General features: G+C 60.0%; 1 protein-coding gene across 2 annotated transcripts in view; it reads right to left on the bottom strand.

Moving 5' to 3' along the window:
- The window catches only part of SMPD3 (sphingomyelin phosphodiesterase 3, neutral membrane (neutral sphingomyelinase II)), a 24,737-nt gene continuing 1,520 nt past the window's right edge, over window positions 1-23,217 (bottom strand). The window contains exons 2-8 of one of the 2 annotated variants that reach the window (XM_012660475.1): window positions 10,837-12,376; window positions 5,584-5,659; window positions 5,334-5,489; window positions 3,337-3,426; window positions 3,061-3,124; window positions 1,025-1,181; window positions 1-687 (exon numbers count right to left, since the gene is read on the bottom strand). In XM_012660475.1, the coding sequence (XP_012515929.1) occupies window positions 586-687; window positions 1,025-1,181; window positions 3,061-3,124; window positions 3,337-3,426; window positions 5,334-5,489; window positions 5,584-5,659; window positions 10,837-12,162 (1,971 nt within the window). In that variant the 5' untranslated portion in view covers window positions 12,163-12,376 and the 3' untranslated portion in view covers window positions 1-585. Of the gene's footprint in view, window positions 688-1,024; window positions 1,182-3,060; window positions 3,125-3,336; window positions 3,427-5,333; window positions 5,490-5,583; window positions 5,660-10,836; window positions 12,377-23,217 lie in introns of those variants that run through there. The other variant, XM_012660476.1, reaches the window with a different exon arrangement.

Here is a 23,217-nt window from a genome sequence, read left to right as displayed (position 1 = left end):
GTAGAGAGACAGCCCTCAGGTCCTTGCGGTGAGCCATCCCAGGCTGGAGCGGGAGAGCTGGCGGCCGTGCCCAGGAAGTGCTTCTTTGGCTGGTTCTGATTGCGTTTGGAGTTTGGCCTTGGGTGAGGCCCGAGCAAGGGGTCTGTGTGGCTACAGCGTGGCACGTGGCATGCAGGCAGCGTGCATGCGAGGGTGCAGGCATGCGAGACAACATTGGCAGCAGACAAAAATAATGAACCCTGGACGAAGCTTAAGAAGAGATACAAAGAGTACATAAACCCGGTCCTTATACTAACCCCCGGGTTACAAACTAGATTGTGCTGTAGATTTGTAGAAAATCACGTTTTGAAAGAATGGCACTGGTTAGGCAGCTGGGGGGCTCCCCGGGCCAGCCTGACTCCTCTGTCCGCAGCGAGGGCCCAGAGCAGCGCTGCTTCCAGGCTCCCGGTCCCTGACCGGCTCCCTCCTGGTTCCTGCCCTCCTCCCCGCAGCACTGAGGGGACGTGGCCCAGGGATGGGCTGCGGCTCAGAGGGCTGGCAGAGGCCTCGCAGCTCCGGATGCCGGCGGGCGGCGATGTGGCTGGTCTACGCCTCTTCCTCCCCTGCAGACACCATCAGCCGCATGGCCACTGGGAGGTGGTCGGTCAGGCCGGACAGCTGAGTGACGAAACTGAATTCTTCCACCTCCTGGGTTGCGTGGGGGAGGGGAGAAGCATCCTGATTAGGCCCAGAGGGTGTCCTAAAAGGGGGGGCCTTGAGGGGAGGGGTGGCAGCCTGGGGGTCCCGGGTGTGATGCCTCTGGTCTGGGGTTGGCACGGGTCTTCCCGAAGGTGGGGTGGGGAGACCTGGAGGATCCCGGGGCCCTACAGGTCTGAGGGACGAGGGACGACAGGTCTCGTTTTCAAAGAGAGTAGCCTGGGGGGTGGGGTCTCAAGGGAGACTCGGTGCCATGGTGAGCTGCAGGCTCAGGGTTCCGCCATTCCCGGGCACAGCCCTGGCCGCCTGGGCCCCGTCCCAGACTCACCGCCTTCCAGTCCAGACACAGCCCCTCCTCGGTGTGCAGCATGTAGTCGATGCGCCTGCCGTTGCCCTTCAGCAGGTCCTTCCGCCCCTTCTGGCCCGGGCTTTTGCTGGTGGGAAACGCCAGGTACTCCCTGCGGCCTTCCTCGCTCTCCAAGACCCTGTGCACACAGACGCGCAGCCAGGTGAGCCCCCAACGCCAGCCCCGGGGCCTGGCAAGTCCTGAATGTGGGGCTCTGGTCTCTTCCCAAAGTGGGGGAGGGTGGGTCAGGCCAGACCTCTGGGTTTAAGATCTGTCCTCCCCGTGGGTCCAAAAGGGCCCAGCCGGAGAGAAGCCGAGTCAGAGCCTGCAAGTTCCTGGCTGAGTCGGGCACTCCGGGGCCAATCACATGTTGTCCCGTGTCCACCTTGGGCTGGCCAGCACTCAGTTTCCCTTTCTGAACTCTCCTGGCTGTGGCTGGATCAGACACGACAGCCCCTGCCTGCTCTCCAGAACGGCCTTCTGCTCTGAGCCAACAGGGGCCTGTTTTGGGGAACTTGGTCTTTGCTGTGAGGTTCGGGGACCCTTCGCTCCTGGAATCCCCTGAACACCCCCTATGACTGTTGTTTCCTCCTGGCGGCGGGTGAGGGAGCCAGGGGAGTGCCCACGCCCCATCCGAGGACTCAACTCTCGTGTGGTTTTGTCCCTCAGTGGCTGTGCGACCCTGTCCCAAGCCTCCATTCTCTCCTCAGAAACTAAAATGGTTGTTGTGGGCCTCAAGACACGTCAGGGAACAGGCTGTCCCATTCTCAGAGCAAGCAGTCTCACGTGGGTGCTGAGAGCCGTGCAAGGCTCTGCAAGGAGGTGAGGCGCTGGCTGGGGCATGTGACACTCTGAATCCTGGTCTTCTGATGCTCTTTCTGGCATCGTTGCCCTGGGACACACAGTGCGTCCATCTCCCTCCAGCTGGCCTGTCCCCTGGGGTCTGAGCACCACTGGGCAGGCGGCTAAGGCCCCCTTGGGACCCCCCATCACAGAGGGCAGGCTTGCGCTGGTGTCTGGGGCAGGAGGTGCAGCCACCAGAGTCACCGCGCAGGCCGCCAGATGGGTTAAGGCCTGGACAGACCAAAAGGGGCGCCCAGAGGGCGAGGCCAGCAAACATGGTTTCTACAAGGTTTTTATCAGCGTTAAGATAAATACACTAATGACATTCAGACGTTGTTATAGCCCAGAAGTATAATCCATTACTGTCTTTTGCCTTTGATAATTAATTCCAGCATCAATGATCTGAGACTTACTGATAGTCATTTTTTAATCATCTCATAAAAAGATAATTTTCTCGGCATAGGATGATGTTTCAAATTTAGTCTATAATCTAATTAATTGGCTTAGATTAGCTGCAAAGAACCATCACCGTGACTCTGTGCAATCTTGGGCTGTGAATTATAAATTGGTTCTGCTATTGGGCTCAAATATGTCCTTTATGGAAGTCTCATTGGGCTCAGAATGAAGTGTGGCTGGAATGGAACTGTCTCTACTTCGAGAATGATTGGCTTGTGTTATCTCTGCTGGTATTTTATTTGCCTAATTGGTACAAACTGCTGGGCTCCCTTCGGCAGAAGCCATACCCCACGGCTTATCTGCAGGGATTGACCCTTGGGCTGGCTCTGGGAAATTCTGGTCCCTTCCCTGTACCCGGCAGGGCCCAAAGGCAGGCCGGGCCTAGGGCAGGGGGGGCTCCAGCATAGTGACCCAGACTGACTGCTGGCTTAGGACATGCCCCCTGGAGACCCCTGGCTGCTTGGAGAAGTCTTAGCAAAGCCAGTGCCCTAGGTGTGGGGGCGTGAGGTCCACCCACCGGCCCAGCTCCCAGCTCTCCCAGCTCTCCCAGCTCTCCCAGGCAGGATGAGGAGCAGGTTCCCACCCAGCAGAGGCTCTCACTGGCTCCCGCCCCAGCCCCTGTCTCTCCACTGCCTGGGGGGCTTCGGTTCCTTGTCCCCAACCTGGGAGCTGATCTGGATTGGAGGCCCCCCACCCGCCTGCAGCAGCGCGGTACTTACTTCTGAAGATTCTCAGGGGTGCACACATCCTCATCGTAGAGGCCATTGGTGTCCAGCAGGGTACCTGGGGAGGAGGGGACGAGAGGGGTCACTGCAGGCAGGACCCAGGCAACCTCCAGGTTGGTGGCTCCCGTGGGGTGGGCAAGGGCTTCCGCTAGCCTGGGCGGCTGACTGGGCCTTCCCCAGTGGTGGGGCCTTGGGGCAGGTCCTGGTGGCCTTCAAGGGAAGCCCGTGCAGAGCGCAGCCTCCACTCCACCCTCCCCAGCCCCAGCTTACCGATGGCCCACGGCTTCTCCTCTCCCGGCCCCAGGCGGCAGGGGTCCTTGTAGCGTGTAAACAGGGAGTGCTGCTGTTCCAGCTTGTCGTCTGTGCGGGGAGAAGACAATGCTGTGGCGGTCAGGGGGGCTGGGCTGTGCGAAGGGCCGACCACCCTGGTTCCAGTCAGTTACTCCTACAGAGCCCCCAGGGCCCTGTCCCTGAGCTAACTGCCTCTAGGTGGGGCCTGTGGCTCATCTCTCCCTGTGTTTCCACATCCTTGAGAAATGCCCCCCAGCACTCTAATCTTCACCTCTCCCTCTGGGGCTCCAGGGACAGTGACCTCGAGGCCTTCTCCAATCCTATGGAGCCCCTTGTGGGGGCCTCCTGCCCCCTTCACAGACCTGGGCGCCCCGGGCCCAAGAAGAGGGGACCCCACAAGGCTCAGAGAGGGAGGTCACCTGCCCTGGATTCCTGTTTGTCCGGTCAACTTATCGAGGAGGGTGGGAAGCAGAGGGCATTGGGTGGGGCCTGACTGGGTGGGACCCCCCTCCCCACAGCTTCTTCCTGTGAGTACTCGGTCCCCACTCTGCTGCAGGAGGATCCCGGAAGTGCCCAGTATTTGGAGTTGGCATCATGCATGGGACTGTGACGGGACCACAGGGACATGGTGCTGGGGCAGGAGCCAGCATGTGGGGACTGATGGCCTTGCGGCCCTGCACGGCTGCAGTGGAAGGTCTTCCTCACTCTGGTGGTCCTGCGTGTTCCAGGGTGGGAGCGCCGTTCTCCCTGCTCACCGTGGAGTCGCCACTGTTGTCAAGAAATGCCTCCCGGGTCGTGAACAGAACTGCTGCTACATGCTGCCCCCAGGTGAGGGCACCACCCTGTGCTCCAGGTGAGGCCTTCAAGTGTCCAGCCTTCGCTGGGGTCTAGGGCCTGAGCGAGGGCCCTGCATCGTCCCAGCCCACTCGCGGTCCCCTGGGGGCTGTGGCCGGTGTGGAAGGAGCACAGGAGCCATAGGCTGGGGTTTCCCTAACACCTGGCTCCTCAGGGTCACGGGAGGCTCAGAGCTGCTCAAACCCCCAGGAGGTCCCTGTAAGATCAGCATAGTCATCTGATTCACAGGCCAGTTATTTAAATCAAATATTCAAAATTGCACCAATGATGAACTTTATAGTCTTTTCGCCAAATGGTTTAAGGCATGGTGCCCATGATTCGGATCCCAGTTCAGACATCTACTGGCTGTGACGACCTTGGGCTGGGTATTCAACCTCTCTGGGTCTCAGCCTGCTCTTCCACATCACGTGGATGGTACAGCCCTACCTCTTAGGGCTGTTACCGGACTTAATGGAAGAGCAGTTAGAATCATGCCTGACAAAAATTAAGAGATGAATAAATATTTGCTGAGGGCCGGGTGTAGTGGCTCACGCCTGTAATCCTGGCACTCTGGGTGGCTGAGGTGGGAGAATTGCTTAAGGTCAGGAGTTCAGGACCAGCCTGAGCAAACCCTGTTTCTACCAAAAATAGAAAAAATTGGCCAGATATGGTGGCGCATGCCTGTAGTCCCAGCTACTCAGGAGGCTGAGGCAGGAGGATCGCTTGAGCCCGGGAGTTTGAGGTTGCTGTGAGCTAGGCTGATGCCACAGCACTCTAGCCCAGGTGACAGAGCAAGACTGTGTCTCAAAAAAAAAAAAAAACTTGCTGAGGATTGTTAGTGGACTCTCCCTCAGTCTGAGTGTCAGAGGCCCCAAGCCTTCCTTGGCAGAGGGTCATTTTTAGGGCATGTCTTTGTCTCCAGCAAGGAGGCCTCTGAGCTTTCTAGGCAGACTGTGGGCAATTCCTGTTCCAGGATTTTGGGGGGGGGGGGCAGAGAAATCATAGTCTTGCTAAATATCCCACCCACGCTCTCATGAACAGGAGGAAGTTCTTCGAGCTGCCTAACCCAGGTTTTCCTAGCTGTGACTGGAGCCCACGCCCTCCTGAGTAGCAGGCCGGAGTGGGGAGGAGCATGACCTCACCAGAGGAGCAGTTGTCAAAGTTTAAATCTCCACAGATGACGTCAAACACCACCAGCTCCTCGGGGTTGGCTGCGCTGGACGAGGAGGTAGATTTTCGGAAATCAGCCAGCCAGTCCTGAAGCAGGTCCAGCTGCTCACACCGGATGGCACTGTCCTCTGTAGGGCAGAAGCACAGGGACCGGCCGATGATGCTCACGGCCAGATCCCAGCCAGGCCCCACCCCCAGAAAACTGTGGGCCGGCCACCCTACCTGGCAGGGCATGCAGGTGTGTGCAGGCGATGTACCCGACAATTCTTTGGTCCTGAGGTGTGCTTCCCACCTGCACCTGGAGGAAGGGGAGGTGTCAGTGCCACCACCCACCAGTGACCACTGCCCTGAGTGCAAAGGGACACTGGCAACTCCCACCCGCTCACCAGGTCAAACCCTCACAAGCCCTGCTCTGTGCCAGGCTCCTGGCTAGACTCGGGCCCTGGTAAGGACAGGACGTGTCCTGCTTCTAGGAGCTGACAGCCCACTGTGGGAGGCAGAGGCATTAAAAACAAACGAACAGGCCGGGTGCGGTGGCTCATGCCTGTAATCCTAGCACTCTGGGAGGCCGAGGCGGGTGGATTGTTTGAGCTCAGGAGTTCGAAACCAGCCTGAGCAAGAGCGAGACCCCGTCTCTACTAAAAATAGAAAGAAATTAATTGGACAACTAAAAATATATAGAAAAAATTAGCCGGGCATGGTGGCGCATGCCTGTAGTCCCAGCTACTTGGGAGGCTGAGGCAGGAGGATCGCTTGAGCCCAGGAGTTTGAGGTTGCTGTGAGTTAGGATGATGCCACGGCACTCTAGCCCGGGCAACACAGTGAGACTCTGTCTCAAAAAAAAAAAAAAAAAAAAACAAACAAAAAAAGCAGCCTATGGCATGGTGAGTGCCAATGGCGACCCATGCAAGGCCTCGTGGGGGGAAATGCAGAATCCACGGCAGAGTTCCTCCCCACCCCTGCCATCTCCGGGTGACCAGAGTGTCCACATGTGTGACCCTCAGTTCCTGTCCACTCCTGCCTGGCGACTCTTTCCTCCCTCCCCGCTCTGTTACAGCCTAGACCTGGTCATGCCCTGGTACACCTTCCCTCTGAAACCTCAGTGGGACGACCTCCCTCCAGACCCCGCGGCCCTCTGCTATGCCCCCACCCTGGCCCCTCTGGCTCTGTGGTAAATCACACGCATGATAAGTCGCCTCATCTGCTTGCTAGGCTGTGGGCCTTGTAGTCCCGAGTCTTGGGCGAGAGCTGTGGCCTGTGTCTTTGGGGCTCCAGGCCCCGTGCCTTGGGCTGGCCCTGTGCACACCCACGGCCCCCATCCTGAGCCCAGCCTCCATCCTCCCCTGTCCTCAGACTCTGTCCTCCCTCTCTGCTCACCTCTTCCCCAAAGAGGGTGCTCCTACCCCTGGCAGCCCCAACAGGTAGCCCTGGCAGGCTGTCTCCAAAGGTTGGCTTAACACAAACAAGCAACTCAACTGTACCCCACAGACAACTCTAAACTGGCCCCACAGGGTGGGACCCCCAGGGCAGGGCTTAGCCCTTGTCAGCACTGCAGTTGGGGGAGCTGGGGGTGGTCACAAAGCGATGGCCCCGGGCGTGGGGGGCTTTCCTGGGCCCTCTGGTTGTCACACAGCTGCTGGAGATCCTTGCTGGGCCCTCGTCCCCTCATCTGTAGGCTTTCTTCCCCAAACCTTGCTAATCCATCCCAGACTGGATTTTCTGTGACGCTAAGACCCTAGACCCAGGGTGCTCTCGGGGGAGGTGGCCTGTGAGGCCAGGCTGCCTGTCCCAGTTGTTGGCCGAGGGCCACACAGGAGGTGGCAGCCCCACACGTGTGGACTCACAGCGGCCTGGACAGCAGCAGCTGCGCACAACCCATCTGCTCCAGGGAGCCTCAGTCGCCTCTTTCTTTTTGCTGCTGCAGTCGGCTGGTGTTATTCACCACCCGGACTTTCTCATCGCAAACACTCCCGGCTCTCCAGCCCTTCCTCCTGCCCTTCCAGGCCCAGGTGTGCACCTCGCCTTCCCCAGACCACGGGGATGAATGTCTGGCTATTTGACAACGGGCTGTTTGGCCTGCATTTGGGGCTGTTTCTAAGCCCACGGGTTCGCCATTCACTCCTTGCCCATATACCAGACCCAAATTTCAGGCTAATGATATCCGCCACCCCCAGAATGGTGCTGTGACGTCACAGACCATCGCTGCATCCCGCTGCAAAAACATTTTTAGAACCACAATGCTCACGAAGGCCACATGATGGCGCTCTCACCCGCTGTGCTCCTCAGGCAGCCGGCCTGTTTCCTCTTCAATAATAATAATAATATTCACACGGGAGCACTTATGTATGCTTCATGCTTCAGGGACATTACCTCACTGGGTCCTTACGACGACTGAGATTATGCTCAATTTATGCCATTTTTATAGATGCACACATTGGGGCCACAAGAAAAGTCATGGCCAGTGTCACAAGGCCGATGGTACCAAAGGCAGGTTCAGATCGGATCTGTCTGTCTGTGCCACGTGGTGTCCGACCCGCTGGCATCTTTGCTTCTCCCCAGCCGCCCATTTGTTGGTCTTAATGTGTCACCCTCTCACTCAGTACTTAGTGTCACCTCCCTGTGCTGAGTTCTGGGCAGGGACGGGGATGCGTGTGGACTCTGCCCTGCAGCGAGGAGGACCTGCCCGAGGGAGACACACAGGCCGGAGCTGCCTCTTGTCACCCCCACCTCTCCCTCCTAATCGGCATGTGATCTCGCCAAGAGCCACTTTATTATTTGCTGGAACTTATCGATTCCTGGCTCGTGGGCTCAGGAGCCGCAGAGGCCTGTGTTTCTCTTGCGAAAACAAACAATCACACCGAGAGGTTGTGCCTTTCAGTCCTGGTGGGCAAAGACTGTCAACAAAGCAGGTGCCTGCAATTAGGCTGCACGTGGGGCAGAAGGGATTCCAGCTCCTTCCTGCGCAGAGTCGCATTTCCTAAAGGACCCGAAGTACCACACAGTGACCAGGGGGGCAGGGACCGCTGCCTTCCACACACAGCGAGTGAGCAGTGGCAGCGTTCTCGCCGCGTCCTGGACCCTCTCTGGCTGGGCCTGTCCCTGCTGTGGCCTCCTGTAGTCCCTCCTCCTTGGCAGGAGAAACAGTCATGCACTCGGCCAACAGAGACGCACTGGGGTCAGCGCTGCTCTCGAGGAGCTCTGTCTGATGGGACAGACGGGCAGCAAGACTCCCGGGCACTGGGCCGAGGAGCCCGTGAAGCAAAGACCGGCTCATGCTGGGCGGCGCTGAGGAGAGTTCCACGGGGTGGCTCGCCCAAGCCCAGGGTGAGACCAAGACAAGCAGGGGCCTGGGGTGTGGGGGCCCTGGCGGGGGTGTGTGGCTGGTGCAGGGCTCAGGCTGAGGGTGGAGGGGAGCTGGACCTGGCATGGGAGGAGGCCAGAGGCAGGGGCAGGACACTGAAACCACAGTTGGGCTGATGCAGAGGAATGGTGCAGTTGGAGAGGTGGGTGCAGGTGGACCCTGGGTGACCGGAGAGTGACATGAAAGGCTGGGATGGACAGGCTGGGCCTGGGCCACAGAGCAGCCAAGGTGTCCTTCTGGCTTAGGGTTGGCGGAACGGGGAGAGGGGCAGGTCGGGGCAGATGGTGACTTTGGTTTGGAGCGAGTGGGGGACGTGTCCAGGAGGCAGCAGATGCAGGGCTGGGGGTCAGGGGAGGGATCTGGGCGGGGACAGGCTGAGGGCCATCGGCAGGGGCAGACGTGGGGGCTATGGAGTTGCACTCACTGGGGCCATGATGGCCACCTGCACATGAAGAGAGCTGGCTGAGTGGGGTGGCCAACCCCCAGCTCGGGGTCACTGTGGGATGCAGCAGGGCTGGAGCTGCCAAGAGAAGCTACAAACTGGGTTTTATGTGAAATATCTTGATTTTGAAATATTGGCCCATACAAAGAAAAGTGTTTAATGGCATGCACCAAATTAAACATAGCTGCAGACCAGTTTGAGATCCAAGAGGTAGAAGATGAAAAAGAACGTCCAGGGCAGAGCTGGAGAGGAGGGGCTATCCCAAGGAGACTGTCGCTGACCTTGGTGGGAACAGTGGTCAGGGTGCCAGGAAGGGAGGGGGACATGTGGATTGGCCTGCACAGGGGGGTGGGGGGCCCAGGGAGGTCCCTGGCCTCTGAGCAGTCAGCAATGGGGTGGGAGTTAGAAGCCGCACCCTCCCACCCTGGGCCTCATAACACATCCCCTTCTTCCCCAGAAAGGCACTGCCGCTGCCGAGACGAAAATATATCCATGGAACAGAACACCAACGAACCATATGCCAAAATAGGAAGGCTGGATCTATCTGTCACAGGAGTTAATTCAGTGTCAGCGTCTCTTGCTGTGAATGAAGAGCCAGGGCCCCAACTCTGGGCCTGGCAGAGCCATCGAGCGACCCGGAGCAGGGGGCCGGGGCCCTCAGGAGCCTGCCCGGTGTCTCGGAGGAGACACCAGCCCTTACTCCTGGCGGGCGCTGGGCGCACACGCCAGCATTTCCCCAGGGCAGCTGAGCACGGCCGCTCCTGGAGGGGAGCTGAGAAGTGAGGGAAACCCCCCAGGTGGGCCCTGGAGCCACAGCCCTCCCTGCTGAGCCCCCTTTTTGTGTCTCACCTCCAAGGGAGAGAACCCCCACCCGAAGCAGCTGCTGCCTCTGGGAGCAGAAGGCCCTGTTCTGCATCCACTGGCCAAACGATGCTTCAGAAAACTCTGGAAGCACCAAGAGCGGCTTTTGGATAGAGAACAAAAGTCGACGCTCAGCGTCTCAGGCTCAATGTGTAATGACCAAATTACCACGGTCTAAAAACTCCTCCAGTTGCATCCAAATTAGCAGAAATAATTATGATTCACTTTAATTAGTGACTATGGAAGTGAAGCCACAGGCTGGTGGGCAGAGAGCCTGGCATGGCAGCTGCATGACAGCCAGGAGGGAGGGGCGTCCAGGCCAGTGAAGCTGATGGCCTCAGTGACACAAGCGCGGGAATGGGCCTGGGGACTGGGAGTCCCATCTCTGCCTACTGTGCTTGCTCCACACTAGTCTCACTGCCTCCTATGAACTGAGAAGGCCCCTTCCTCCTCCTCTTCCTCCCCTTATCACTGCCACCATCGCCACGGCCACCATTGCCACCTGCACTATCAGAGGCCTCACGGCTCTGGTCCACTCCCACCCTGTCCCCATTTTGCAGATGGGGAAATGGTGGCTCAGAGATCTGAGGAACTGGTCCATGATCACCCCGCTTGTTCTGTCTGTGCCCAGAGTCGTGGTTCTTGTCCCTACGTTTGTGTTTCCCTTGTCCCCGAGCGGGGGCCTCCTGCGCAGCTCCCTGCAAGGCCTTGTTGGCCTCCCACTCCAGCCCCACCCCCGAGGGTGAGGACTCCCTACAGGGCTCTGGGACTGTCTGGCGCGTGGTCCTCAGGCCAGGCCGAGGCCTCCTACCTTGAGAAACAGAGCTCCCTTGGAGGCCAGGGCATCGGAGTTCCGCCCGTTGGGGTAACAGTGATAGGCCACGTCCATGACGGGGTAGCGGCTGGCAAAGAAGAGGCCGCTGTTGAGACACTTGAAGCTGCAGCAGCCTTGGCAGCCGTAGACCCCGACATCGTACAGGATGTACTCGAAGTAGCCGTGCAGCTGGTCTTTCAACTTGGTGGCCGCCCGCTTGTCGAACACCTCCTGCAGGCACAGGAAGTCCAGGTTGGCGGGGAAGAAGGCTGAGACCTCATGGTCAAAGGCCTCGTCCGGGTGCCGCCTCTTGCGTGCGGCCGCCTTCTTCACCACCGAGGCCTTGTACAGGAGCTTGCTGTTGGCACCCGGCTCCCCATTGCCGCCGTCCGGACCGGCTCGCGCCTTCACCAGGGACTCCCTGGAGGCTGAGGGGCTGCCCAGGCTCCCCGAGTCCCCGTCCCGCTGACTGTGGTTGGGTGTCTGGCCCTTCGGGCCCCCGCCAGCCCCGTTTCGGGCCTGGCTCCCAGGGGCAGGGTCATCGCCTTCAGGTGGCCGGCCCCCATCCTCGCCACCGCCACCGATGCGCACGATGCAGGCGTCCTCGAGGCCGCAGCCGTCAGCCGGCTCCCCGGAGGCCGGGCCGTTGGCAGCCTCGTCACTGGGGTGCCGCCCGCCATCACCCTTGTATTCCACAGAGGCCGTCCTCTTGATGGTCCCGGGGACGGCCCGGGCCACTCCGTCTCCGCCCTGCGGAGACACCAGGCTGCTGAAGCTGGCCGCGCTGATGGAGGTGTTGGTGGGCGAGTCGATGTAGATTTTGATCTGGGGCCGGGCGGCCCCGTTGCGGATTCTCTGCCCTATCTCTTTGGCCCGTGCTTGGGTGTTAAAAAGGTTGTTATGCCTGGCGAGCGAGTCGGGCAGGAGGCAGAGGTTGGCGGTGGCGAAGCAGAAGCTTTTGCCGGCCCCTGTTCCCTTCCATTCACCAAGCAGGGCTGCCCCGCCGGCCAGGCCCTTGTCTTCCAGCCGTGAGTAGACGTAGGGCCGGCGGGCGGACTGCAGGGGCGACCAGAAGAGGAACCCGACCAACGCGAAGGGCAGTGCGGCCACCAGGAGGGCCAGGTAGACGGGCGTGAAGAGGATGGTGCAGAGCAGGTGCAGGCAGCACGGGTCGTCCGCCTGCTGGCGCTTCTCGTAGGTGGTGGGTTTGAAGGAGGCCAGGAGCCGGTCCAGCAGCCAGTAACATGGGAAGATGAGGGCCCAGGACACACAGTGCAGGGCGGACAGACAGCTGTTAGGAAAGGGGGTCGTGTACAAAACCATCGCAGCTCACTGGGCGCCGCGGCCAGCCCTCCTACATGGTGTCCGTGGCAGGTGCGGGCACTTTCCTGGCGGGGGTGGGCGAGTTGGGGGGACAGCCGGAGGAGGGTCACCTCCTGGTGAGATGTGACTCTGGATGGTCAGCGGCGCGTGGGGGCCAGCCCGTCATGGTTCACCTCAGTGGGCCATGCTGGGCCGCCAACGCCTGCGGGAGAACCTGCGGAGACAGAAAGTGAGGGGCTTTGGTGACCTTCGGAGAAGCAGGTAGGACACTGGGGCTGTTGTCCCAGCTCACCCCGTTCCTGCTTCCTACGACATGAGCAGTGCTGTTCTGAGACCAGGCCAGAGCCAGTGGGCTCCCACTGGCGTTTGGGGGCCCGGAGACAGCACCAGCTCACTCTGTTTCCTGTGTGTGTTTTGTTCTCTTGGAGTAAACAGCTTGGTGGCATGACTGTCCCTGACTGACCATCTTCACCTTATAACCTAACTTCTTGGAAAATTGCTCTGGTTTTCAGAGGGGCACAGCTTTGTGGACACATGGGGGCCGGGCTGGGGACCCTAGAGACTGCCCATCAGGAGCCAGAGCTATGTTTGGAATGGGCAGGCAGGTGACCTTGGGTCAGAGGGGCCACGATCACAGCCACCTGTCACTGAGTGCCAACCAGGTCAGGACAGAGCGTGAACAAACAGCAGAGTAAAGGGGCCAGAGAGTCCTGGAGCAAAGGGCAGTGTGGCTGTCAGGGCCCCAGGGCGCACACGTCCCCCACGCAGCCTGGCTTTGGCTGTGGCCCTGCCTGTAGCGGCAAGCCCGGCACTCCCACCCCTCTGCCTCCCGCCCCCCAGAGAGGATCCAGGCAGAGTTGCCCGAACAATCCTTGTGACTTTTGGAGAAGCTCCCTGGGGCTGTGCGGGTCTGAGCCAAGCTGTAACCACTCTCCCGCGTGACCTCCAAGATGCAGCCCAAGCGAGGCCCACCTGAGCAAGTCCACCCTGGGTCCCCGTCCCTGGCTGTGCAGGAGCCACAGTGGGTCTCAGAGCAGGCACAGAGCTCTGCTCAGGTGAGGCCACCAGGTGCCTTTATTGTGCTGAACGTAAAATCAGTAAAGACAAGAGTCTGGAGTGTTTGCCCTGCCTCTGGGGACTGTGGGGGTCACTCTGTGGAAGCGTGTATGAGCGTAACTAGATTTTTCCTGCCCCAGGGAGTGGGCTGCTTATTTCCCGCCCACCATCTGGACACAGCCCCGCTCCTGCCCCGGCACCTGCCCCACACCCTTCCTCCTCCTCCCCCCATCAGTCCCTGCTGCCCCGTGCTGGCCCGGGCCTGTGGCACGCTTCACGAACTTTGTCAGCCGCCCGCCTCCACGACGGCTGGAGGGGTGTCCATCCTCTGTCTGCCACATCCAGGCCGCCTCAAACCCTCTGGTACCCCTGGCCCTTCCCCGGGTGCTCGCCTCTCACACACTGTCCTGTCCTCGTCTGCCGTTTCTGGCCCTCTGCCCTCTGCGGCCTTGCTCACCCTTTCTCTTTTAAGACTCGGCTTAGAAGTCACCTCCTCAGAGAGGAACTTGGGCCTCCCCCTTGCCCAGGTGGCTTAGGTGCCTCCACCACGGGCCCGTCCCCTTGGGAGTGGCCCACTGGTCTATATCCCAGATGCTTCGGACCATGTCTGCCTGCCCAGCAGGCTGGGAGCATCTGGCAAGAAGGGGCAGCAGAGGTGCCCTGCAGGGGGAGGGAGGGGAGGTGGGGCTGGTGCCTCTGGCCAGAGAGGAGGTGGCTATTTTCCTGCCAGCCCGAGCTGTGAGGCATGTCATGGCCCGAGCACACCCCTGCAGCCACCATCTTCCGGGCTCAGTGTGTAAAGATGAACCTAAGCTGAGGCTGTGTCTGGCTGATGAACGCGTTTCACAAGGATCTTGCTTTCTCCAGGGGAGATCACTTTGACGCGAGTACTGGAAGGTCACCAGTTCCAGGCAGCGGTGTGCCTATGCAGACCCCAGCGAGCCACCTAGACGGAGCCCAGGGGACTGAACTCTTTGCTGGGCCTTGGTGAAATCTGGGACCTGTGCCGTCTCACTCCGTGGCCAGCGCTCATGGCTCGGTGCTCAGCAGGGATGGGGAGTCCAGGCCCTCCCCGCCTGCCCTCCGGCTCGGGAGACTCCAGGACGTCTGCTCCCTCGTTCTTTCTATCAAACCCCAGCGATTGCTGTGAGAGCATCAAGCCTGCAGTGGGAGTGACAGCGACTCACTCTCCCACCCAGGCTGGGGGCTTGGCCGCCCTCAGCAGGCTCGCAGGCCTCGTGTGTGGTGCTGGTGCAGTGAGAGGACATGGGGCAGCCCACAGGGACCTGTGTCTCTGCCAGGCCAGCTGGGACCAGGCCAGTGGGGGCAGGGGGGACAGGATAGGGTCTCTCAAGGCTCCCTAGCCCCCAGTAGTCCCTGCAGTTGGCACCAAGGTCCTAAAGCAGGGGTCCAGGCCAGATACCTGGGCCACCTGGATGTCGCCCCAGTGTCATAGGGCGGGCCCTCTCCCGAGTCTCCCTCATCTCTGCAGACTGAGGTCACCAGCCTGGCCTGCCAGCACTGTCTTCCCCTGAGGTCCCCCTACCCAGCGCCGTGCTGCTGTCCTCAGTGTCAGCCACAGCCCCGAACCCGCTGCCCAGTGCTCAGAAGGAGCTTCCTAAACACGTTTGATTCTTTCTCTCTGGTGGTCCCACTGTCCCAGGGGACAGAGTCCAGTCTCCCGATCTCTGTGCAGGGGCCCTTTGTGCTCCCGCCCCACCAGCTCGTCCCTCATCCCCCCACTGCACTCCACTGGCAGAAGGGGCTCCGGCACCCCGGTGGCCTGTGCACCTGCCGGGCTCTCTGCCGGACGCTCCTCATGGCTCGGGGCTCAGCCAAGGTGCCTCCTCTTCAGGGAGGTCTTCCTTGACCCCATCCAAGGCAGCTTGTGACCCCCGAAAGCCTCTCCACACTGTGCTGTCATCCTGCCAAGAGCTGGGGCTGTTTAACGTCTGGGCCTCCTAATGGGCCGTGGGTGCCAATAGGACACATGTCGGTTTATGGCTGAGCCCAGGGTGTGGCCCCCGTCTTGGGACGGGAAAGAGCAAATGAACAAGTGACCGGCTGAGGAATGAATGGACCCTGCTGCCTCAGGGGTGACAGAGGCTGGGCAGGTGGAGCAGGTGGGGCTGTGTGGCCCCGAGGAGCTCCGCCACTGCGTCGGGAGTCAGGCCCGATCTAAGGCAGTGGCGTGGGCTGCGCAGGCTGAGCCCTGGCTGTGACATCTCTGGAGAAAGGGTTTGGAGGGGTGGGTCTGTCCTGTTTGCACCATGCTGCCCTCCAAGCAGACCTGACCCGGGTCCCACAGGGCAGCTGGGCTTTGTCATGGGTCAGAGGCGGATGTGGCCTCACTTCATCAAAGGGTCCCTGAGAGGAAGTCCTCAAACCTTCCATTCTCTTGTGTGGCTTGTCCCCAACACTAGCTGATGAGGGTTGGGGTCTACTATTAGCTGGGACAGGGCTACTGGGGAGCGTAGGAGAGAGACTCCCTCCTCAGCTGCCCCGTGTGCCCCTCACTCCTGCTGTGACCCCAGAAACCCTCTGGGCAAGCTCCTGTTTGTCCTGCCTGCAGTGGCAGCGAGTGGCCAGGCCGGAGCTTTCTGCCTCTCCTGGGCTGGGCAGAGGAATGTCTCTGGTCCCCATCCAGGCGTTGATGGGATTTGAGGTGGCCCCACAGTGATCCTCTAGAGTGTGGCAGACCCAAGCATCCCGGCCCTTCCTGCTGCCCCCGTGTCCCTGTCCAGACCCCCTGGACAGGAGGTGCCCTCCCAGGTGCTGCCCACCTGCTCTGCTCCCACGTATGGCCCCCACAACTCCGCACAGAAGCTGCTGACACAGGAGACACAAAAGGGATTGCCACCGATGGGGCCAGTTTCTAAAGCTCTGTGGTTAATTATTTTGTCTCAGCGAAATGGAAGGAGGGTAAACAGTCAACAACACATTAATTACTTTCCCCATGAAAGAGGAGAGCTAGACATTAGAGGCTGGCAACTGCTCAGGGAATCCTTGAGTCCTCAGAGAGGTGGCCAGGGCAGGATGTGCTTCCTCGGGGCCCAGGCTCTGGCACCCACACAACCCTAAGTCTAGATGGGAGGGGAAGAGGTGGACAAGTCCTAGGCAGGACCCAGGAGGCCAGAACCCCGGCCACCCTGGTAGGCGTGGGGCAGTGCCAGGAAGCAGCTCTGCGTGGCGCCCCTCCACCACTTACTGATGGCTGCAGTTAAGCCGCCAGCACCGAGACACCTGGTTGCTGGTCTGGGTCCTGCAGGCACCACAGCGTGGGAAGGGGAGGGGGGCCACTGTGTTGCCCAGAGGCCTGAGCTGAGGGCCCAGGGCTGATCTGCCATGACCGGGGGAGGGCACCCTCAGGAATCGGGCCTGGCCAGGCTGGGGTGCTCAGCACTGCTGCTACTGGATGCCAAATACCACTGGCATCAAGACAGACATCTCCACCCCAGCTCCCTGGGAAACGGACCTGGCAGGCGTGTGGTGCGCAGGCCCTGCCTGCGCAGAGGCTCCAAGGGTCCTAGGTGGACACTGGTTTTGAATTTGAATTTCTCCTGTGGCGGGAAAGTGAGCAAACCAGACCACTTAGTTCTGCTGGCCGAGGCAAGCTCCAGCCCCACTGAGGAAGCCTGCACCGTCTTCTAGGGATCGCTGGGCCTGGGGGCTTCTGCAAAGTGATGCAGGTTGGGGCTTGCCGTGGCGTGAGGCCAGGAGGGGCTGTCCCTCCTGTACTGTCCTTTGCTCTGCCCTCGTGCCTGCTGGACCTGCTCTAGGAGTCCTGGAGCAAAGACCCCCTCCGCGTCCTTGCCGTGCCCACAGGCCCACGTCTACACCGGAGCTGGGCCAAGCCTCAGGTTTCCGCAGGAAAGGCCACGTGGATTGCTCCAATCCAATTACCTGAGCGTGCCTGCATCCACCAGCGGCACCTGCATCGGGCCGGCCCATTTCTGCCTGGATGCCTGCGGAGGAGGAGTTGGCATGGCAACGCGAGCCCTGAGCTGCTGAAACTTAGAGGCAACTTGTCGCCGGGAGGATGGAAAGAAAGGCTGAAGAGGATGCCTTTCTGAGTGATGTGGGTGAGACAAACCCCGGCGAATCCCTGGAAGTCACATCCCAGGCAGAATTGGGGCCGAGGGCCTGGCATGAACACGTGTGCTGTCGCGGTGACTCCCACAGACACGGTGTGTGGCGGCTGAATGCCTGTTCATCCTCCCAGGTCCAAAGCACCTGCCTCTTTCTCCCTGAAGCCCTCCCTGCCCTGCGCGCCCCCGACTGTCACCCTTATCGCGTCTGTTGGCACCACACAGGCCCAAGGACCACCCTGCTGCACTCCCCGGGAAGGGCAGCGAGCCGGGCCAGGCCCCTGACCCCAAGCTGGATGGCCGCACAACCCGACTGGTCTAAACTCTCCTTGGAACTCTCTGGACCCCTCAGGAAAGAGGCCTGCATTTTCTCTAGATGAAAGCACTAAGAGCCTGAAGCTTCTGGAGCTTTCCTTGAGAGTGAATCCAAGGTCTCAAAATAGACGTTGGGACTGAGGAAAGAGATCAAGTCCTAGTGACATCTTTGAGCTCTAATCTCTCTGTGCCTGAAGCCCACACAACCCACAGACTTTCTAATTAATGATTCAGCAAGTTCCCCTTTTCTTTGCTCCAGTCACTTTGAGTTGGGTTTCTGTGACTTGCTACTGAAGGGATCCTGTCTAACGTGAACTAGCTACGTGATCTTTCTAAACCTCCGTTCTGTCAGCTCCTCTCCTGCGCAAACCTCCTGGGGCTCCCCTGGGCTTCCCCCTGGGGTTCCTCCTGGGCACAGTGGAGGCTCCCTCCTGAGTCCCGGGGGGGGCTTGCGGGCCTTGTTGCTTCCGGGTTGGGCTTCTTGGGCGGGCGGCGTTTGGGGGCCGAACTTTTGGGTTCGGTTTTTGGGGTTCAGTTCTTCTTGTTGGGGCTTGGCCAGTTTGTTCACCTTGTTTTTTGGGCTTTGTTTTCTTCCCCGTTCAGGGGGGGGCGGTGCCGGTGTCTCAGAGGAGCCAGAGAAACCCTGTGAACCTGTGCAGCACCGAGTGCGGTGCCCGCCTCATCGCGAGGACGACCCCTGTTGTCACTGCTGCTACTGTGAATCCCTGTGCCGCACAGGGCCTCGGGATACAGCCGGAGCCTTCGAAGTTTCCTCCTCAGGAGGCTGGTTTGCCTTACGAACAGGGCCCCCTGCTCTCCCGGACGAAGGGCAAAGACGGTGCCGGGGACGTTGGGGCCTCCGTCTCCTGGCAGGACTTGATCAGAGCTGTCTGTGTGGGCTGTTTGTGCAAACCCGAGCGACAGGCCTCTGCAGAATCCAAGTGCCGGCAAAGGGGCCATAAAATTTTCAAAAAGAAACTTTCCACAGGTGCTATGACTGCATCGCGTGGTTTCTGAGAATAGGAACAAGCTGTGAGCAGCTCTGGGGCGCTCCCTCAGCCAGCCGGCCTCGGCGTTCTCGTGGCAGGACTCAGGAAGCCCAGTTGAAGCTGATTTGGGCGTGATTGGAAAGCAAATCTCAAGGCAGAATGGGGGTGCACGTGCCGGGGATGGTGCAGGAGCCAATCTGACGTCTAAAACAGCAGGAACCCTGTCCGGGCCGTTGTGCTGCCGTAACACAGGCAGTGGCCCCATCCCAGGGGGGCAGCTGAGTTTTGAAGACCCGGTTTACTGCCTGCACCCCAGAGTCATCTATTAGTGACCACAAAGGGCGCCATCAAGGAGAAGGCTGGATGGAGGCTGGCACCTAGCCCCACGCCTGAGCCACCCTGAGTTGTACCTCCCCTCATTCTGACTGTCCCTTACATTTTGCTCAAGAACCTGCCTGCGACCAGGTCTGCCTGCCTAGCGTGTGCTGGAGCAGAAGGCCATGGGGCTCCCACCGTCCTGTGCCCTCACGGAGGCTGAGCCCGGGACAGGAGAGGAGGCCGGGGGTGAAGGCTCTCTCCAGGATGAAGCTGGGGCCTGAGGTCTCCACCCTGTTCACAGGGCCATCTCTGCATGGGGGCGCTGCAGGTGGAACTGGAGCGGCCCGAACCAGGAGGCCACCAGCCAACAGCTGAGCACCTAGCCGGGCAAGGCCTCCAACCTCAAGTGCTCTGAGCTTGCCTGGGTGCCGAAGTCTGTGCCTGGACTGGGCCTTCGAATAGTCCTGGCAGCTCATGTGACCTGCAGCAGGTGAGTTCTGTGGTGTCTGCTGTGTGAGCGGGGGGGCCCAGCACGCTCACGGCTGGCCAGCGCCACCTCCACCCTCAGGAGACCCTCCCCAGCATGGAGGCCAGAGGAGTCTTGCTTCTCTCGGGTTCCTTTCATGTGGCTTCTGTCCCAGCAAAGTCCCCGCTTCCCTGACACCAAGGCTGACGTTAATGGTTCATGAGCCGAACACGGCTCGGAACATCCTTTGCTCAAGGAGGAATGACAACATACTTTCTGTGGGAGCAGAATTTGAAACACAAGTCCACACAAAAGCGGGGTTAGGCAGACCCCGTGCCGCCTGTGTCTCGAGCACAGCGCTTCCTCCCGGGACGGGTTGGCCGGCTGAGCAGTGTGGGGGCATTTCAAGGCACCAGAGCACACGGATTAAGACGACAAACCTTCCTAAGACAGAACAGACTTGCTAGCTTTCCTCTGAAGGGAATCATTTCACATTCAGCCTAAAGTTTTCTAAGCAAAGAACATTGAGCAAACTGAGTCCTAGAGGGAAAGGTACGCAGAGCTTAGAAAGCAAATGAGTGGGAACTAGTAAATGACATCAGCTGTCAGCGCCTCGCCCGCCCTCCTTGCGGCCCTGGGCGGCCGGGCCTCAGGGCTGGTCTCACCGCTGAGGGTCAAGGCCCCTGTCCCTCTGTCCTGAGCCCTTTCAGAGACCTCCGACCCCAGGCCACTTCTATACTCGGGTCCTCCCTCTGCACGCGGCACTGTGGGAGCCATTGGCTCTGAGAGAACCAGCCAGAACCCCGCCTGAGAGAGGACGCCACAGCCCAGGCTGAACCGAGGGCCACTTGCTTTTGAAGGCCTCTGACCTGCCCGTGTGGCCGTCCAGCGCCGCAGGCAGCGGGCTCCTCGCCCCGTGAACGCGGACTGAGAAAGTCCATTCCTGCCTGTGCCCAAGGTCGGCCTTCATTTTCAGTGGAAACTGTTTCTGCTCGAAAAGAGGTGCTCTGGGGCCAGGGGCAGCACAGGGAAGCCACAGACGCGGGGAAGGAGGTCCTCTGTTGGTTGGTGCACGGTCCCGGGGCTGAGCGGGGCCTGCAGCGGGTGGACAGCAGGCGGTGTGGGGGTCCCCTGAGAGGGAAGCCGGCGCCGGCTGACAGGCACGCCCAGGGCTGGACGGGGCAGGGCCTGGGCAGCAGCATTAAGCAGGGAGGCTGGGGCGCTAGGGGTGTTTCAGGCAAGGGCCTAGGGATTTCTGGCGGCAGAGACTTTGCCTTTATTTGAGGTGGGGGTGTCCTCCAGAGAGGGTGGGAGCTGGAAGGGAGGGGCATGGGGTGGAGTTAGCAGCGAGCAGGGGGAGGCAGGTGAGGCTCAGGGCCAGGGAGAGCTGAGACAGGGCTTGAGGGAGTGCCGGTGCTCAGGGGGTCCTGCCCGCCAGGTGCCAACCTGACTGTGGGCAAGAAAGAGACAGCCGTGGAGGGAGCTGGGGACCTCGGGCCTGAGGGGAGGACCCGATGATTCACTCAGTTCGCCCCTAGGTAGGTTTGTTTAACTTAGGTGCTTGGACTGTGCCGATAGCATCCCACCTACCCACGCCGAGCAAGCTAGCGTGATGACCCTTCTGCTCAGATCATGCTGCCGTGTCTGTCCTGCACTCCAGGAGGGCTCGGTGGCCCTCGGGGAGGTCTGGGTGGTGACCCAGCTTGAGGCTGCCTGTGCCCCACCACGAGAGGAGGAGGACAAGAGGAGGAGGACTGGGCTTTCTGGGAGTCTTGGAAAGACAATGTCCAGGGCAAAGGTCAGCACCGACAAGGAAGTCCCTGCAGCTTTAACCACATTCGCTTTAAGAAATAGGCCCAACCAGAGGTCTAAGCTGCTTGATCCCTCATCTGTTTCTCCTCTCTCTGCCCTAAGTCCCAGGCCACCACCCTCTTGCTCCCCTCCTGCTCGTGGGACTGTCCTTCTCAGAGCCCTCTGGTGTCCCTCCTCCCCTGCCCACCCCCCAGGACCCGGACTTTCACTGCCTCTTCCCTCCTCTCTCGGTTGATCCCCTAAGGGTCACCTGTTCCCAGGTGACAGCCAATCCAGGCGCCTCCTGACTTCTGACCCCTCAAAGATCATCATTCCTCCTCCCACTTCCCCATTCCAGCTGTGTCTCCCAAGTAGCCTGGGGCCCTGGACCTCCTCCATGCCTGCCCCTCTCACCCGCCCCCCCTTCTGCCTCCCTAACCCTTGCATCTGTACCTAAGCCCACCCTCTCCCACCCAGATGCTGCAACAGCCTCTGCCTGGTCTCCCTGTGTCTGGCCTCCCTCCTCTGGCCACCTGGTGGGATCTTTCTAAATTACACATCAGACCACATTGCTCCCCTGTGACCCTTCAGTGGCTTCCACTGGCCGACCCTAGGAGGCTGCCTGAGCATGTGGGCAGGGAAGGGCAGGCTCTGCCCAGTGGCCTTATTGCCCTGTGACTCCTGCTCCTGGAGGCCCGGACCTGAACAGCTGCCCACCAGGCCCTTCCTGGCCTACACGCCTTTGCTATTTCTCGAACTCCTGACCTCACGTGAATCTCAGCCTCCCAGAATGCTAGGATTACGAGCGTGAGCCACTGCGCCCAGCTGCCTTTGCTATTCTTTCGTGGCCCTCATCTGTGCATGTGAAGGGGCATGGCCTCAGCAGAGAAGCCGGGGGTTCAGGAGCCATGATCCCTTCCTCAGACCCCAGCCAGCCTACCCATGGCCCCAGGAATAGCTAGAGGACCTTTGGCCTAGGTCAAACAGGCCATTTCTCTCTCTACAACTGATTGTTTCTGGGCATGTATTGTACAAGTTTGCAATCTGCATGCCAGAAAGGTGACCAGCCCCTGTTGGATCTGACACCTTCAGATCTGTCAAGCTGGAAACAGAACTGAAAGACAGGAGGCTCGAGCTAGGCCAGCAAATTCCATCCATCAAAGCAGGAGGGAGGGCCTTGCAAGTGTGGCGGTGTGGGTTGCCTCAGTAGGACCAGGGACGCTGCGACATGGAGCTCTGGGGGTGGGGGCCGTGGTGTTCACCCACCCACCCTACCTCCAGTCCCAGGGAGTGGGGGTTCTGTTTCCTAACTGAGGCCAGATGAGGACAAGGCCTGTGCCCCTCTGCACCCGCCGTGGGCACTCAGTATTTCATCACCTGACCCAAGCCGTGTATGAAGTACTAGGAACCCTTGCTAGCTAACAGACAAGTGGCAGCCCTGCCCCCTGCAGTCCAGCTCATCCAAGGCCACCCGCAGCCCGCTCAGGACTCAAACTCATTCCCTCCCTTCCTTTCTTCCTCTTTCCCTGCTGAGTTGTGAGCCAGTCTCCGCTCAGAGATGAGGGAGATTGGAAATGAGCATCAGAAAGGCAACAATATTGGACTCACCTCTTGGGGACATCCCAGCTCATGTGACACAGTGCACACCTGTGAACATGCTCTTCACACTGAGAGTGTGTCTACACTGTACAACCACCCCAAATGGGTATAGTTGGCCCTACTTATAGATGAAGAAACTGAGACTCAGAGACGTAAATAACAGTCCCTGAGAGGTACAGCCAGGTCACTTGATGCCAATGTCCCTTTTCTCTCTACCTTTCTCGCCAAGGCTGAATATAAATGATACGTAAGCATACTTGAAAATATGTAAACGAGCACCATCCAGCACCAATCCCTGCTTACCTCCAGGACAAGTTCCTGGGGAGGGGTTATGCAGCCCCTACTCTGTCCCCCCTCCCTGTGTCCTTCCCCCTCAATCCCCACAAAACAAGATCACTGCCCCGTGACCCCCACTGAGCCTTAGTGAAGATGC

This window comes from Propithecus coquereli, unplaced genomic scaffold (assembly GCF_000956105.1).
Source record: "Propithecus coquereli isolate 6110/MARCELLA unplaced genomic scaffold, Pcoq_1.0 Scaffold67, whole genome shotgun sequence".
NCBI lineage: Eukaryota > Metazoa > Chordata > Mammalia > Primates > Indriidae > Propithecus > Propithecus coquereli.
The sequence above is the reverse complement of the archived record's forward strand: the minus strand, read 5'-3'. Positions and strand labels throughout refer to the sequence as shown.